Here is a 16,365-nt window from a genome sequence, read left to right as displayed (position 1 = left end):
TGCTGAGTGCAGAGTTTCTCCCAGAGCCGTCCAGTGCTCCACGGGAATGACCCCGGTGCTCCATGGGAACGACCCTAGTGCTGACCTGAGTGCTCCACGGGAATGACCCTGGGCTGACCTCAGTGCTTCAGGTGAATGACGACCTCGAAAACAGAGTCTGAAAAGTGCCCAACAATTGAGTGGTACTATTTGGTCTCAACGGTAAGAGCTTTCAGATTCGTCCTAACCCACCTTTATCCATTCATGTTTTCTCTCTGCCTGGAATGTGCCTTTTCTATGGGCAAGCTCCTCCCTCCTTGTCTTCCCTCCTTTGTGTCATGGTGGTTTCACTTACCATCATGGCATCAGTCACCCCGTATGAACTGCCTGCATAGTTCTCCCATTAGACTGAATTCCTTGCTGGGCACATATTTAGTTAATCTGTACAACCATTCTAGTCCTGGTGCAAAGGAGATGTTTAATAAGCCCTTGTTGAAGGAAGCTTAAAAAAAAGAAAAAAAAAAGAACCAGAACCAAGACTAGAGTATCAAGATTGTATTACCAGTTCCAGCTTCAGATCCTTTGTGGGATTCTTGCCCTTTGCGGTAGTATTTAAAGTCAAGGCCTCCCCTACCTGACATTTTCTCTCCCTCACTGTCCAGCTTTCCTGTCAGCATCCTCATGAGGGCACTTTTGAGGAGTCAGACCAGCTGAGTTCCAGCTCTCATCTGGGCCACTAACTAGCTTCCTGGTTTTAAAAACAAAATGCACCTTTGGCCCAACTTTGTCACTGACCGACAGTGGTATTGCAGTACTCTGGAGTGTCATGATTAGTTAGGAGTTGTTAACAAGTGACGTGTAAACACCAAAACTTGTGGGTGACTGCTTTTTAAAAATCCACGCTAGACTTGAATCTCTGAAAGAAAGGCACTGTGACTCACTTACTTCCTAATAAGAAAGTTCCTGCTTTCTTGGGAGGGAAAGAAGGGGTCAGTCATCAGCAGCAGTGGGTCTGGCTGGATTCACATCCTGGATTCGTCGGTGAGGCTCCGTGCTGTTCTGACACTTCAGAGTCTCTGATTTCTCTCCCGAGACGTAAAGGCTTGCTTCATTTTTCTTTATGAAGGATACGCACCAACACGGTCTTCAGCCGTTAAGTGAGAAGGTGCAAATATAGAGCGCCTTCAGGGCAGACCAAGGCAAGCATTAACACGGAGATGAGCCACAGCTGTGGCACTCAGCTAGTCCTCACGGGGACACGCCACCCCGTTTGTGACCGAGGGCCCCGTCTCATTCCTCGTCGGAGCCATTCAGCAGGGCCTTCTGGTAAGTGGTGTCTGACTTCAGCTCCTGAATGCCAATGATTTCTCCTTCTCTGCGCCTCTTTAACCGGGTCAGAAGGCTGTAATGGAGAAACAGTAACGAATTAAATCAGCCCCCAAACTCCCTATTCCTTCCCTGAAGGATGTGAGGGCGTCTAATGGTGTTTAAAGCATTTACTTCCTTAAATATTGTGATTACCTATCTGACGTCTCGGTATTTGTCGGTAGATAAAGGGATCGTGATTAATGATATTTGACAGTGAATGTTGTAATTGAGACTAAACTCGGGTCTCCCACCTCCCTTTTTATTATTGCACTGACCCGGCAGTAGAACTGGTAGAAACCAGGGCACCTTGAGTTGTGTTCTGTTGGGCCTGCGTGGAAGTCTTTCTGGCGGAAGTGGTTTCTGCTTTGGTAGGGAAATCAGGAGCCAGGGACGGAGATCGGGCAGCTGAGACAACAGCTAATGCTCTGTGCCCGCAGCCTCTCTGGCACTGTGGTTAAAGGCTGGAGCTCTGCCATGTGCTGGTTGGGCGGCCTTGATCACATTAGTCTTTTGAAGCCTTGGTTTTCCCGTCTGTACAACATTACATATTTCATAAAGTGATAAGGATTAAATCGGGTGGTGCCAGGGACAAAGCACATGACTGGGCACTGTTGGCTGTCATCTTGGAAGAGCACTTCAGCTGCAAGCTGTATCATCTGATTGCCGCCAGGCCTCTGGGAAAACAGGCGACGGGCTCGAAATGGACAGGGGCAGAGCAGGACTGCAGTCCAGAGCCCGGGCCTCATTCCGTGTGTTTGTCGCAGCACAGGCCTGAGCTCGGTCAGAGCTGCCTCTGCAGCCTGGGTCTGTCCCAGGTTACTACGACCAGTCAGGCCCTTAACCTTTAGAGCCCCATCACCCTCATTCATAGTCTAGAGCTGTGGTCAGCAAACTGCGGCTCGAGAGCCACATGCGGCTCTTTGGCCCCTTGAGTGTGGCTCTTCCACAAAATACCACGTGCGGGCGTGCATGTACAGTGCGATTGACACTTTGTGGCCCATGCACAGAAGTCGGTATTTTGTGGAAGAGCCACACTCAAGGGGCCAAAGAGCCACATGTGGCTCGCGAGCCGCAGTTTGCCGACCACTGGTCTAGAGCAACAGTCGCCAACCTTTCGGACCTCACGGGCCACGGGTGGTCCATGGACCTCTGGTTGGCGGCCACTGCTCTAGAGCACCTAGCACAGGACTCGGCCTTTCGCTGGTACTTGCTAAGTGGTGGGAGTGAGTTGTGAAAGGGGCCCCTGGAAATAAAAATGGTGCAGGGGGTTGGTAAGGAAGGAGAACGCCGACAGACGTCTCGGGGACGTACCAGTGAACAAGAGAGTAGTTGACGGCCACGATGCAGAGCGCGGCCAGGTAGTGCCAGCAGAAGCACATGGTGATGAACATGAGGTTCGCGTGATCTTCCTGGTCCCACTGCGGGCCTCCGAAGGGCGGGAACAGCACAAACCCAATCTAGTGGGTCACACAGAGAAGACAGCTTGTCATTAGTTGCCCCCTGCCTGTGGTTACCAAAGGCATTCGGACCGCATTCCCCATGCCTGCCTTAGCGGGGAAAGACGTTTTGCACAGGAAAATGGCTGGGTTAATTCTGGTTTTAGCAAAGGCTTATTTCCAACCAAATTTCAGGGGAGCAGTTTGGCAAGTGGAGCCTTTAGATGGTATCAGTACCTCCACTGGAGCGGGCAGATGGGGAAATAGTTAATCTGCTCACTGTGGACACTCCATAGACTCCGCTTAACGCATCAGCAGGCTATTCATGGGTAAGGCTCCCCAGGTCCGGGGGCGGCATGCCAGACTCCACCTGGACACGCTCCGTGGGCCCCGCAGTCCCTACAGCGCTAGGAGCAGTGTTTGAACAATTACCTGCCAGAACCAGGTGCCCTGGAGAATAACGAGCGAGGTTCGGAAAAGTTCCAGCACAATGTTGTCCCGAAGGATCACCTCCAAGAAGATGCTGAGAGCCCCTCCAAACACAGCGCACAGCAGCAGCGAGTGGATGAACTGGTCCAGGGGCGGCCGGTTGTGGACGTGGTGGTAGAAGAGGAAACCTGCCCCAGAGCCAGGCACGGCCGTCAGAGATGCCCGTTTCTCCGTCAGTACCACCCTGCACGCCCCACTATAGGATGTCCTCAGCCAGGGGCTTCTGCCCGCGGAAAGTCAGTTTCTATGACATTACAGGACAAGCAATGGGCAGATGAAATCTGTGTGTGCTGCCCCCGCCGCCGTGGCTCAGTGTTTGAGCGTCAACCTATGAACCAGGAGGTCACAGTTCAATTCCCGGTCAAGGCATATGCCCAGGTTGCAGGCTTAATCTCCAGCAGAGGGCATGCAGGAGGCAGCCCATCAATGATTCTCGTCACTGATGTTTCGATCCCTCTCCCCTTCTCTGTGAAATCAATAAAACTTATTTAAAAAAAAAAATCGTGTGTAAAGTGGGTCTAAGCAGCAAAGGATATATCTGTCTTTTTACAGAATTGATGGTAGGGTTCAGTACAGGATGGGTAAGTGAAATATTGCTGATTGGTGACATATTGTGTGTGTGTTTACTTGAAAGTTGGTTTTGCCCTCATTCACCTTTTTTAAACTCTTCCTGAGATAACATACGTCAGTGAGGCTGTTGGGTTACAAGATGCTTTTTTTACGACCCCAGTGAACATGAGCTGCGTTGGGAGATCTGCCTGGCTCTCCTATTTGTGACGGAGTCCAGACAATGACACTCCGCGTGGGGGCTGGAGTGCAGTTTCCCTTCCCAAACCACAGGGAGTCATAATCTGGCGCGGTGACATTCACCCCGTCTTCAGACAGTTCTGTGTTTCCGTGTGGATGTGCGCACATGCGCTCACACGTATGAGGGGGCGCGGGGGAGTGCAGCGAGTTTGTACCCTCCTAGCCAGTGACTCTGGCTAAAAGCCTTGTGCTTTCCTGGGTTCTTTTTTAAAACAAAATTTTTTATTGATTTCAGAGATGAAGGGGAGAGAAGGAGAGAGAATCACTGAACAGCTGCCTCCTGCAAGTCCCCCACTGGGGATCAAGCCCGCAACCCAGGCATGTGCCCTGACCAGTAATTGAACCATGACCTCCTGGTTCATAGGTCAATGCTCAACCACTGAGCCAGTGGCCGGGCCTTTCATGGGTTCTTTAAGGAATATGTCACCTATACCATCCAGAGCATAGGACTAAGCCTGCTCAGGTTGTTGAAGTTCAGAGATTTGGATTTTTTCTGGGGAAGGTGGTTGTATCTGTGATAGTTGTGGTGTACTGTGCCCAGATCCCTCATAACCACAACTTGTCAGTTTCTTCCCTTTTCCCATCCTTACCACTCAGTTACCTTCGTTGAACGCTGCCACAGCCATCACCAGTCTGTCCACCCCCAAGGGCACGTGACTGACGAGATAGGTGAGCATGTCAGTGATTCCTGAGATGGCGAAGAACAGATACATGGTGCTGTGTTGCCAGTTCATCAACTTGATCCACTCATGTTCCGAGTACAGGTGGAGGTGGGGCCCATCCGGAACAAACTGCTCTGCTAGGATCCCTGCAGGGAAACGAGAATGGAAATTAGGCGGGGAGAGTAACTCTAAGGCAATAGGAGACAAGCCAAAAATAACCCGAGGCGGGACTGAAGTCAGGATCTGGGTGACAGCCTGTGGCTTAGTGGCCCTACTTGGCTACTTCAGTCTAAAGTGAGGTCTTTGCTGAGGAACCTGTGTAGATGTCGTGTCTTCTTTTTTTAAAAAATATATTTATTTTTTACAGAGAGGAAGGGAGAGGGACAGAGAGTTAGAAACATCGATGAGAGAGAAACATCGATCAGCCGCCTCCTGCACACCCCCTACTGGGGATGTGCCCACACCAAAGTACATGCCCTTGACCGGAATCGAACCCGGGACCCTTCAGTCCGCAGGCCGATGCTCTATCCACTGAGCCAAACCAGTTACGGCTAGATGTCGTGTCTTAGTTGCTGTTCCTGGGACGGGCACGTGGAGGGAGGTGCAGCAGCCACCGTCCACAGGAAGCTTGTTTGGGGCATTGCCACCTAAGCGAGAGTGTGGCAGATAACTTAATCTTGGGGCTCCCTCTGCCAAGTGAGCAGGGAAAGGAATCCTGGAAGGAAACCATTCGGTTGGAAATAATAGAATCTGAGCAGACACTGGTGATGGAGATACCTGTGTACGCCCAAGGGAGGGAGGCCGCGCCCAGGGGCGCCTGTAGGACGGAGTGGGCTCTGTGGTCTCGGCTCCTTCCCGTAGCTTTAGGTTTCAGTGTCCTACACATCAGCTTGGGGTTTCTCCCATACGGTGTCCCAGGAGAGGCAAGCTTTAGAGACGGCCAGGTGGCTAAGCTGTGCCTCAGGGCGGGTCTCGGTTCTCATCCCTCCTACTGTCACCTGCGTTGAAGGCGAAAGCTTTGCCTTTATGCCTGGTGCCCAGAGTGTTCTTGGGGCTACAGTAACTCCTCCATGGCACATTCTGGACTCTGCTCCCCAAACACTGTTTCCCCAAAAACCAGCCCCTGTCTGAATGTGTGCATAAAGGATCCAGGAGTTGGTGAAGACAACCCAGGGAAGGGAAGTCCTGTCAGAGCTCTAGACTAGCTGTAGTTCCCCACTGTACCCCCTTATCTAGAACGATGAGTTCCTGGCATGTAGTGAGAACTCAGGAAATAATTGGTGAATAAGTTATTATTTCCACCCAGACACAGTTCTTTGGCTTTGTTTAGGCCAGTGGTCAGCAAACTGCAGCTCTTTGGCCCCTTGAGCGTGGCTCTTCCACAAAATACCACGTGCGGGCGCGCACATACAGTGCGATTAAAACTTCGTGACCCATGCGCAGAAGTCGGTATTTTGTGGAAGAGCCACACTCGGGGGGGCCAAAGAGCCGCATGTGGCTCGCGAGCCGCAGTTTGCCGACCACTGGTTTAGGCCAATACCACGTAAGCCATATGGTCCCTGTTTACTTCTTGGCCCCAGAAAGATGAGACAGCCTTTCTGATGCCCGAGGGGCTGGTGAATGGGAAAGTCCCACTGGACCAGGAAACAGAGCCATGTTCCTGTGCCAACTCCCAGAGAAGCCACTGGCCTGGCTTCAGCTGCGCCCAGGAAGCTGGAGGCCAGAGATGGTAAGTGGCAAATGCAGTTGCCGAATCAGGTCCCTCATTGGTACCACTCATTCTTCAGGGCCCCCAGCAGAGTGGATAGATGATGAGGAAGGGGGCGGGTTTTGTTGGGAAGGGCACCGTAAAGGAAGACCCCTCGCACACAGCCTCTGCGGGCTTCTCTCAGTCACATCCGCTGCCTCTTACCAGCCCCAAGCATCACACTCCTCTACCTGCTTGAGGTTTGGGGGTGGAGGATATGCCAATGAGTAGGGGTTTACTCTTGAGATTCTGGAGAAGAGACAGTTGGAGAAAAAAGAATTTTCTAAAACTCAACTTCATTTTCTCATAATTCATGATCTTACTCTCAATTTGGTTTTTTCTACTTTTGTGTTTTGTCCTTTTCATAAATTATGTCTTCTGTTCCTACAATCTACACCAGTGATGGCGAGCCTATGACACACATGTCAGAGGTGACACGCAAACTCATTTTTTTGGGTTGATTTTTCTTTGTTAAATGGCATTTAATTATATAAAATAAATATCAAAAATATAAATCTTTGTTTTACTATGGTTGCAAATATAAAAAAATGTCTATATGTGACACAGCACCAGAGTGAAGTTAGGGTTTTTCAAAATGCTGACACGCCGAGCTCAAAAGGTTCGCCATCACTGCTCTACACCCATGTCTTTCTAGGGCAAAGGATGTAATTTATTTGGTACTTTCTCACAGTGCACTGAGATGTGAGGCACTGTTCACTATTGATATGACAAGGTTCAGAGCACAGCATATGTTGCGATGAAATGTTTAGTGGCCAACTGACACTATTATCTCTCTATTATCTCTGCCCGTGGAGACATCCATCCACAGGGTCCAGAGAGTGGGCTGAAGGCTCTGGGTGTGATGGGAGATCCCCTGGACCACGTGGCCCCCATCTTTACCAATGACTGGAAGTAAAGTTCTGATGGCAGCCTCGATGATCTCCAGACGCTCATAATTATGACTCAGTTGTCTCCTTTTCCCTTTTTGGTGAAAATACTTCAGTGGGTACTTCACTGACCACCACAGCCCAACGATTAAGAAGAAGCTCCCCGGGAGAGCGTGGCCCTTGAAGTTTGCCATCGGGGCCCTGGGTCACCTGAAACACAGGGGCAGCTGTCAGGTGGCTGAAGAGGAAAACAAATGGGTATGTTGGCAGGAAATGCAACCATGACGGGAGTCCAAATCACAAGCCGTACGGAGAAGGGTCCACTCATTCTCATAAAGTAAGCCTGTCTGTCCTGTCACCAGGTCACCAAAGTCATGTCCGCTGAGCAGTTACATGCTGACCCTGAGGCCTGAACAATGCTGGCAAATAGAAGGGGGGAGGGGAAGCGGAGGATAGGTAAATATTAATTGACCTCAGGGTAGAAAAGCCTTCCTAAACATAAAGGAGGGAATAAGAAAAATGGTCGTGGACACTGGTATTTTATAGATCAAAACACGAGGAGACAAGCCAGTGGGGCGAAGCTACCACCTGTGGGGTTATGACCGACCGCCTGTCAGAGTCCTGCCCAGGCTGAAACCAAGGGCAGCGCCTCAGGTGGCCCCAGGTCCCCCGCCCTGGTGGCCCTCAGCGTGCAGTGGCACCTGGTTGGTGCAGAGAGCCCCTCGTCCAGGGAAACGGGTGCAGCAGGGAAGGGGGCCGTCCCTTGCCCTGCATGCATGGGTTTTTATAGATTTGATGGCAACAAACCGTGCAAAATGATAATATTAGCCGAATAAAGGTAGGACCACCAGGAGAAAGAAACCCTGAACCAACACTCGAGGAAAGCTACTTCCACATTCACACATTTTCTTGTTAAGCATTCCAAGCAATGTTTCTGGAATTCAGTATGAGGCCAACAACGTCTGAAAACTATTTTGCTGAGAGACTGGTCCAGTGTTTGAAACGAGAAATAAGAGACTGTTTCAAAGGCGTCACGGTTCAGCTTGTGGAACGTGTGCTCCACCCGGTTTTTCTGCAGCTGAGAAGCTGAGCGTCTGTAGACATTAGGGTCAATAAAGAAAGGAAGCAAAGGGAATCAAATACGGTTTAGCTGAATGGGCTGGGGAGCTGAATGGGACACTGAGCCTGCAGTTTCACCAGGAAGCCAGCTCTCCGACCCCTCCCCGCCCCCCCCCCCCAACCCAGGCGATCACAGTACTGCCCCACCAAGGATTAACACCCCTGCCTTCCCCCTCAGGTCCTGGATTGTCTGGGGGGCAGGGGGAGGTGAGCACACGTGCAGTAGAAGTCAAAATGGCCCACGGGGAGGTGCTTGGCCATAGAGGCTTGTCAATCTAGCCTGGGAAAGGGATCACTGGTCGGGTGGGTCCATCAGAGTCCCATGAAAGCTTTGGAAGTTGATCAGTTATTTTGAAAAAGCACCTGGTCCTTCCCAAGCCCAAGATAATATAATCCCAGGGATGCCCGGCTGGTGTGGTTCAGTGGTTGAGCCTTGACCTATGAACCAGGAGGTCACAGTTTGATTCCTGGTCAGGCACATGCCCGGGTTGTGGCTCGAGCCCCAGTGTGGAGCGTGCAGGAGGCAGCCCATCAATGATTCTCTCTCAACACTGATGTTTCTCTCTTTTCCTTTCTGAAATCAATAAAAATATATTTAAAAAATTACATATATACATACATTCATTCTCAGGGAATATGCAATCATCCAGTTGGTTTGCATGCTCTCTCCTTAGCAACCATGTGGCCTTGGCAACATGGCTGATGGGGACAGCGGACGACTTCAAACGCCGGCTCCAGGTGGGAACCTGGATCCAGCAGCACCGATTGCAGCCGGAACGGGAGCTAAGCTCCCGATGGTGAGAAAGGCTGGCCTGGACTAGCTTTAACGTGGCACAGACTCCCTGGACATTGGCCCTATTTCTGGCCCTGATTTTCCATGTTGGGACAGACAGAGACGGGACATTGGGGCCTTCTGTTTTCACCCAAATAACTCTTACCACCAGACCTCCCCCTCCCTTGTGGGTCTCTGCTTTTCCTCACGACTCCACAAGCAACACAGATGGTCCTTCTCCAAAGAGGGGACCCAGGGCACGTTTGTCGTTGTGGTAGGCAGTGCCCCAGCCAAGGGAGAAGGCAAAGGCCCAATGACTCAGTGGACCCCCCGGGTCTTTCCCTGCAGGCAGCTGTGGTCCCGTGGCCCCTGCACAGCCTCCGCCCGCTCCTCTCGTCGGGAGCCATTTCGCCTCGAATGGCTGTAAAGTCTCAGGGAGAGGGAGCCTCTAAAGGTGGCACGTACAGCACAGCTGCCTGAGCCCCCCAAACAGAGACTCCCTATTTTATTTTTAAATGTATTTTTTTAATTGGTTTCAGAGAGGAAGGGAGAGAGAAAGAAACATCAATGATGAGAGAGAATCATTGCTCGGCTGCCTCCTGCACGCCCCACACTGGGGATCGAGCCCACAACCAGGGCATGTGCCCTGACTGCGAATTGAACTGTGACCTCCTGGTTCATAGGTTGATGCTCAACCACTGGGCCATGCCGGCCGGGCTGGAATAGTTATTTTAAAAGGCACCCCAGGAAAAGCAAAGCCGGAACCTGGGGCGGGAGTCCTCAGCTCAGGTCTTGTCTAAATGTCTAGACTCGGGGAATGAACTCCAAATAGCTGTTTCCTCATCATAATATTCCCTTCCAGAGCCTTTTCAAATTAATGAGGAACATACCATAGAAGAACGGGCAAAGACACGAACACAATTCACAAATAACACATCGATAAGGAATCTCACTGGAATTAAGACATGCAAACAAATGCACAGTATCATTTTCAGCTAATTGGGATATAGTTTGAAAAATTAGAGATTGGATGCAGCTCTAACATAAATGAATATGGTCAATAAGATTCAAGTTCAGTAAAAGTCAAAATAGTTATATCAACACCACCTTATTCCACACAAGATTTCAGGCATGGTTTCTTTTATCCTGTTTACAGTAGCATCGGCTATGGGATCAGCATGGTGAGTTACATAGAATTTATGCAGAAGGAAAGTGCTTTTTTTTTTTTTTGTGGCCTGGCTGATGACCTAAAGCAATGTAAGCTGGGAAAAAAATAGCAGTTGATGGAGATCTAGAACATTCCACTTAGGAAGATAGAGCACCACGGTCTGCACAGCCTACTCCCACCCTGACATCCCTGCGCCACTGGCTGCATCGTCAGGGCTGGTTCACGCCTGATACATTTGCAGTTGAGGTTTCCACCCTTCATCAAGCGCTTTCACAAGCTTTTAGAAAATGCTTACAGTTTTTAAAATGTCAAATAGTATTTAAAGTTTTACAATGAAAAGCAGCAGCCCCATGTTCCCTCCTTCTCCCCAAACCACTTTAAATTCTTCCTGCTGTTTTTTTTCTGGTAATTACCTCCATCGTTCTAGTTAATTCGTGCACACTGCCATCTGTTAATTTACTGTTGTCGGCATTCTCTGTCAACTTCCTGGAGCCCTCGTACAGCCTCTCCCTTCACTTCACGGGAGTTACATTACACACATTTACTGAAATCATTAGCTACATTATTATGGCTCTGTAAATCCAAAGTCCTTGCCAGGGCTCCACGTGACCTGAGCTCTCTCTTTGATCTCTCCTCCCCCTCTGTTGCTGCGACACAGGGTCCCCCTCCATTGCTTCAACAAGGACAGCCCACTCCTGCGTCTGGGCTGTGCACTATCTGTTCTTGCTAGACCAATTTTCCCACAGAGAGCCGACTGCTTTCTCCTTCACTTTACTGGGGTCTCTGCTCAGATGTTTCTTTATTCCCTATTTTATGCCAAGTAGCAGGTGTGTCCCACGTTTCAATCCATATATACTTCTAAATTTCTTTAATGAATCACTATCTGATAGTACGTATTGATTCTTTTTTTTTTTTAAGCATCTATTTTGCCCACTAGATCGCAACCTTCTGGCCCTTTAAATACAGTTCCTCATGTTGTGACCCCAACCATAAAATTCGTTGCTACTTCATCACTGTCATGTTGCTACTGTTATGAATCGTCATGTCAATATCTGACATGCAGGATGGTCTTAGGCGACCCCTGTGAAAGGGTCTTTCGACCGCCAGAGGGGTGGCGACCCATAGGTTGAGAACCGCTGCACTAGAATGTAAGCTCTGTGAAAGCAGACTTGATCTGCTGTTATTGCAGGTAGCCCAGTGCTCACACGGGGTCTGACACTCCAGTATTTGTGGGGTGAATGCTGATCCAAATACTGTATTATGGGTTATGTGCTCAACATTTTCCTTTTGTTCTGGAGTTAATAGTTGCCTTGCTTCTCATTTGTTTAGTTTCCCATATACCTAATCACTTTGTCCACAAAAGGGCTAACAGATTTGTCAAACGTCTACCAAATTAATGTCCAGACATTCTAACATCAGATAAATTATTAGTTTTGTTTTATTCCTGGATTCCTCTCTCCAGAGCCTTCTAGCTTCCTGCTCCCAACCTGGGCTGGGTGGCTGCCAAACCGGAGGTTTAGCACCATCTCCCGAATTCTTTTTTGCCTTTTTCTTGCTTTGGGTCCATTGTTTTTTGGATGCCATTTATTTTTTCTTTCTTGGTTTACTTCCATTAATATGCATCTAGTGCCATAACCGGTTTGGCTCAGTGGATGGAGCGTCGGCCTGTGGACTGAAGGGTCCCAGGTTCGATTCGGTCAGGGGCACGTACCTTGGTTGCGGGCACATCTCCAGTGGGGAGTGTGCAGGAGGCAGCTGATCGGTGTTTCTCTCTCATCGATGTTTCTAACTCTGTATCTCTCTCCCTTCCTCTCTGTAAAAAATAAAATATATTTAAAAAAAGATGCATCTAGTTATTTCCCCAAATATGCACAAAAGGTAGCTTCTTTGAGAATTTGCAAGGCTAACCATCTCCACCTGCTTTAATCAAAACGGTTTATTTAGTCTGTTGATATTTAATATCGTTATCCATGTGATTATGTTTTATATCTCATTTTGCTATTTGTTTTCTCCGTCTCTCATGTATTTTTTTTTAATACATTTTATTGATTTTTTACAGAGAGGAAGGGAGAGAGACAGAGTCAGAAACATCGATGAGAGAGAAACATTGATCAGCCACCTCCCGCACATCTACTGGGGATGTGCCCGCAACCCAGGTACATGCCCTTGACCGGAATCGAACCTGGGACCTTTCAGTCCGCAGGCCGACGCTCTATCCACTGAGCCAAACCGGTTTCGGCGTCTCTCATGTATTTTTTAAAGACTTACTTTGTTAAGAGCAGATTTAGGTTTACAGCAAAATTGAGAGGAAGGTACAGCGATGTTTCACGTGTGCCCTGCGCCCATACATGCACCGTCTCTCCCATGATCGACATCGCTACCAGAATGGCACTTTTTTTTTCTTTTTTCTTTTTTTTCCACCAAGGATGAGCCCACATCCACACATCATAATCACCCAAAGTCCACAGTTTACCTTGGGATTTACTCTTGATGCTGCACGCTGTATGGGTTTGGACAAGTGTATAATCATGTGTCCATCATTATAATATCATACAGAGTATTTTACTGCCCTGAAGGTCCTCTGTGCTCGTCCATCCATCCCTCTCCTACCCACTCCCCTGGCAACCACTGATCTTTTTATTGTCTCCATAGTTTTGCCTTTTCCAGAATGTACAGTGGAACCTCGGTTCTTGAACTTGATTCGTTATGGAAGGCTGTTTAACAAGCCATTTGTGTGAAAACCGAATCATTTTTGTCCCCACTAGAAATAATGTACATTGAATTAACCTGTTCCAGACCCCCAAATTATTCCGGTTTTAACCTTTCTTATATACAGTACTGTTTAGTCTATAAACAAACACTTCCTTTATTGTAAATAAATTTTTATTGATTTCAGAGAGGAAGGGAGAGGGAGAGAAATAGAAACATCAATAATGAGAGAGAATCATTGATCGGCTGCCTCCTGCACATCCCACACTGGGGATTGAACCCACAACCGGGGCATGTGCCTTGACCGGGAATTGAACCCTGACCTCCTGGTTCCCAAGTCAGTGCTCAACCACTGAGCTTGGCAAACAAACACTTCTTAAATGTATTGAACCACCCTCTTCTAGACTTAGATGCATCACTTTCAGCACTGAATGGGTGCCTGCAAAGAAGGAATGTAGCATCTTTGCTTTTTGCCTCTGAAATGCTATCACTAAGTGCTTTTTGTTTATCTAAATCAACTACAGTTTTTCTACCTCTTCAATTGCCTGTGGTCATTGTTTCTTTCACATGATTAGCAACATTAGCACTCTTGATGATTAGCACTCAAATTGTCTATTTTTGCCAGCAACACACACACACATACACTCATGCACACTCACTCATACTTATGCACAATTTCATGAGATGTTAGTGGTAAACCGACTCATACTGGCACATTCTCTCCTTTGGCCTGAAATACGCTTTGTGTCATGTTGATGGATCGGTATGAAGGGGTTGTCAGGCTGAGAACTGAAGTTAACCGAGACATTTTTTTCCATGAACAACTTGGTGGAGAACTGAATTGTGGGAGATGGGAGACATTTGAGAACTGATGTTTGACTGTACTTGGAATCATACAGTATGTAGCCTCTTCAGATTGGTGCCTCTCTTGGAAACTTGCATTTAAGTTTCTCCCATGTGGGTTTTTTTTTTTTTATGGCTTAATAGCTTATTTACTTTTAGTACTAAATAATATTCTAGCCCTGGCCAGCATGCCTGAGTGGTTAGAGCGTCGGCCCGCAAACTGAAGGGTTCAATTCCGGTCAAGGGCATGTACCTGGATTGCAGGTTCCCCGCCCCTGTTGGGGTGTGTGCAGGAGGAAACCAACTGTGGCTCTCTCACACTGATGTTTCTCTCTCTCCTCTCTCCTCCTCCTCCTTCCCTTCTACTCTCTCTAAAATCAATGGAACAAATATCCTCCAGTGAGGATCAATACACACAAAAAATATTCTACTGTCTGGACGTACCACAATTTATCCATTCACCTACTGAAAGACATCTTAATCGCTTGCAAGAATTGGCAAGTATGAATAAAGCTATTACCAACATCTGTGTGCAGGGTTTTGTGTAGACGTAAGTTTTTGTCTCCTTTAGGTAAACACCGAGCAGTGAGATTACTGGATTATAGGGTAAGAGTACGCTCTGTGGAAACTGCCAAACTGTCTTCCACAGTGGCTGCACCACTTTCATTCCCACCAGCGGTGTATGAGAGTTCCTGTTGCTCCCCATTCTCCCCAGCATGTGGTGTCTGATGCTCCAGCCACTGAGCCAAACGGCTAGGGCTAGAGTAAGTTTTTTTTTAAAATGTATTTTATTGATTTTTTACAGAGAGGAAGGGAGAGGGGGAAGGGAGAGGGATACAGAGTTAGAAACATCGATGAGAGAGAAACATCGATCAGCTGCCTCCTGCACACCTCCTACTGGGGATGTGCCCTACCAAGGTACATGCCCTTGACCGGAATCGAACCTGGGACCCTTCAGTCCGCAGGCCGATGCTCTATCCACTGAGCCAAACTGGTTAGGGCTAGAGTAAGTTTTTAATAAATGCCCGTTTCCTCTCCTCTCTGGCATTCTTAAACCTGTTCCCACAATTCATAGGGCAGAAGCCTGGGCATCTATCAGGAGAAGTATACTTACTGAACTAAGGCTGCTGCCCTTTGCTTTTAGCAGCTGACCTCCCCGAAAAGGTGTGTGCGCGCGCGCGCGTGTGTGTGTGTGTGTCTCTCTGTGTGTGTGTGTGTCTGTGTCTCTCTGTGTGTGTGTGCGTCGCTGTGTGTGTGTGTGTCTGTGTGTGTGTGTGTGTGTTCTAATCCTGGAGTGGGATGTGTATTGGTCAGTAGGGGAGTAGGTCCTGGGGAGAATAGAGCATTTTACTGCAGAGCCTGGTCTTTATACTCCCTGACCCTGTCCTCCCAACAGAAACACTCACTGCTTTCCAGTCCGAGTGTACTTTGGAATACAACCAACCCTGCCTGACTCAGCTTTCAGTTCCTCTGCAAATAACCAGGCAACACCCTCCTTCCTCTGTGAGCTGCTTAGTAATAGGAGGCAGGGGAAGCACAGGTACCGTGTTGGCAGCCCTCCACTGCCCACTGGCCGGTGTGGCGATGGCCTAGTCCTGAACTCCTGGGAAGGTGTCTCCCCGCTCCAAGGCCTGAGCGACTCTGGAGTCCATCCCTCTCTCTGAATTGACAGCGACTACCATCACTGTTATTTTCTCTTCAGGTGCACGACCAGAATAACAGTGTGAACCTTGTTCTGGCACGAGCTCACGACGCTATTGAGCAAAATTACCATGAACAAGAGCTCATTTACCTCCCAGCTCAGTTTGGTTCCTATGCAAAGTATGGTCTCATTCCTGCTTTACTTTTGTTTTTTTTCCCAGGGGAGCTTATTAAATACGAGACTCTATGCTGGGTGCTGAGGAAATAATAACACATATAAGAAATGAGCCCTACACTCAAGTTTATAATCTAGTAGGGAGCTATATACTTGTGAAACAGTGCATGTCATGGGATATGTGGATAGCAGTCCTTGTGGACACAGAAGAATAACTCACCAGACACTCTTGAGAGGCCTTCACAGAGGAATCTGGCATTTGCGTTGGGCCCTTGATTGCTTCTTTCAAACTGTCATGAAAATTAGGCAGTCTGATTGGAATCTTTTTTTGTTTGTTTTTTGTTTGTTACTCCTCAACCAAGAGTATTTTATCATTGATTTTTAGAGAGTGTGGAAGGGAGGGGGAGAGACAGAGAGAAACATCAATGTGAGAGACACACATCGATTGGTTGCCTCCCACACGTGCTCCTGCCAGGGATGGAGCCTGCAACTGAGGTATGTGCCCTTGACCGGAATCGAATCCAGGACCCTTCAGTCGGCGGGCTGGCACTTTAGCTACTGAG

At 48.5% G+C, this 16,365-nt stretch overlaps 1 protein-coding gene across 1 annotated transcript; it reads right to left on the bottom strand.

The window, feature by feature from the left end:
• Window positions 1-514: 514 nt before the first annotated feature.
• TMEM45B (transmembrane protein 45B) lies at window positions 515-7,584 on the bottom strand. The gene is made up of 5 exons (XM_081113982.1): window positions 7,389-7,584; window positions 4,681-4,887; window positions 3,216-3,400; window positions 2,659-2,804; window positions 515-1,381 (listed from the first exon to the last, which is right to left on the bottom strand). The coding sequence occupies exons 1-5, from the start codon at window positions 7,567-7,569 to the stop codon at window positions 1,270-1,272; spliced, it is 831 nt and encodes a 276-aa protein (XP_080970108.1). The 5' UTR covers window positions 7,570-7,584; the 3' UTR covers window positions 515-1,269.
• Between the last annotated feature and the right edge of the window lie 8,781 nt (window positions 7,585-16,365).

Source organism: Myotis nattereri (genome assembly GCF_964212035.1).
Source record: "Myotis nattereri genome assembly, chromosome: 19".
Taxonomy (NCBI): Eukaryota; Metazoa; Chordata; class Mammalia; order Chiroptera; family Vespertilionidae; genus Myotis; species Myotis nattereri.
Note: the sequence above shows the minus strand (reverse complement) of the source record. Positions and strands in the feature narration are given on the sequence as shown.

Bases quoted from the DNA above. Each gene is read 5' to 3' on its own strand.
- TMEM45B (XM_081113982.1), bottom strand. From the start codon at position 7,569: ATGGCAAACTTCAAGGGCCACGCTCTCCCGGGGAGCTTCTTCTTAATC. The intron at 3,401-4,680 runs GTAACTGAGTGG...GCTCTGGGGCAG, and splicing joins TGTGGCAGCGTTCAACGAAG to GTTTCCTCTTCTACCACCAC. The intron at 2,805-3,215 runs GTAATTGTTCAA...GTGACCCACTAG, and splicing joins AGGGCACCTGGTTCTGGCAG to ATTGGGTTTGTGCTGTTCCC.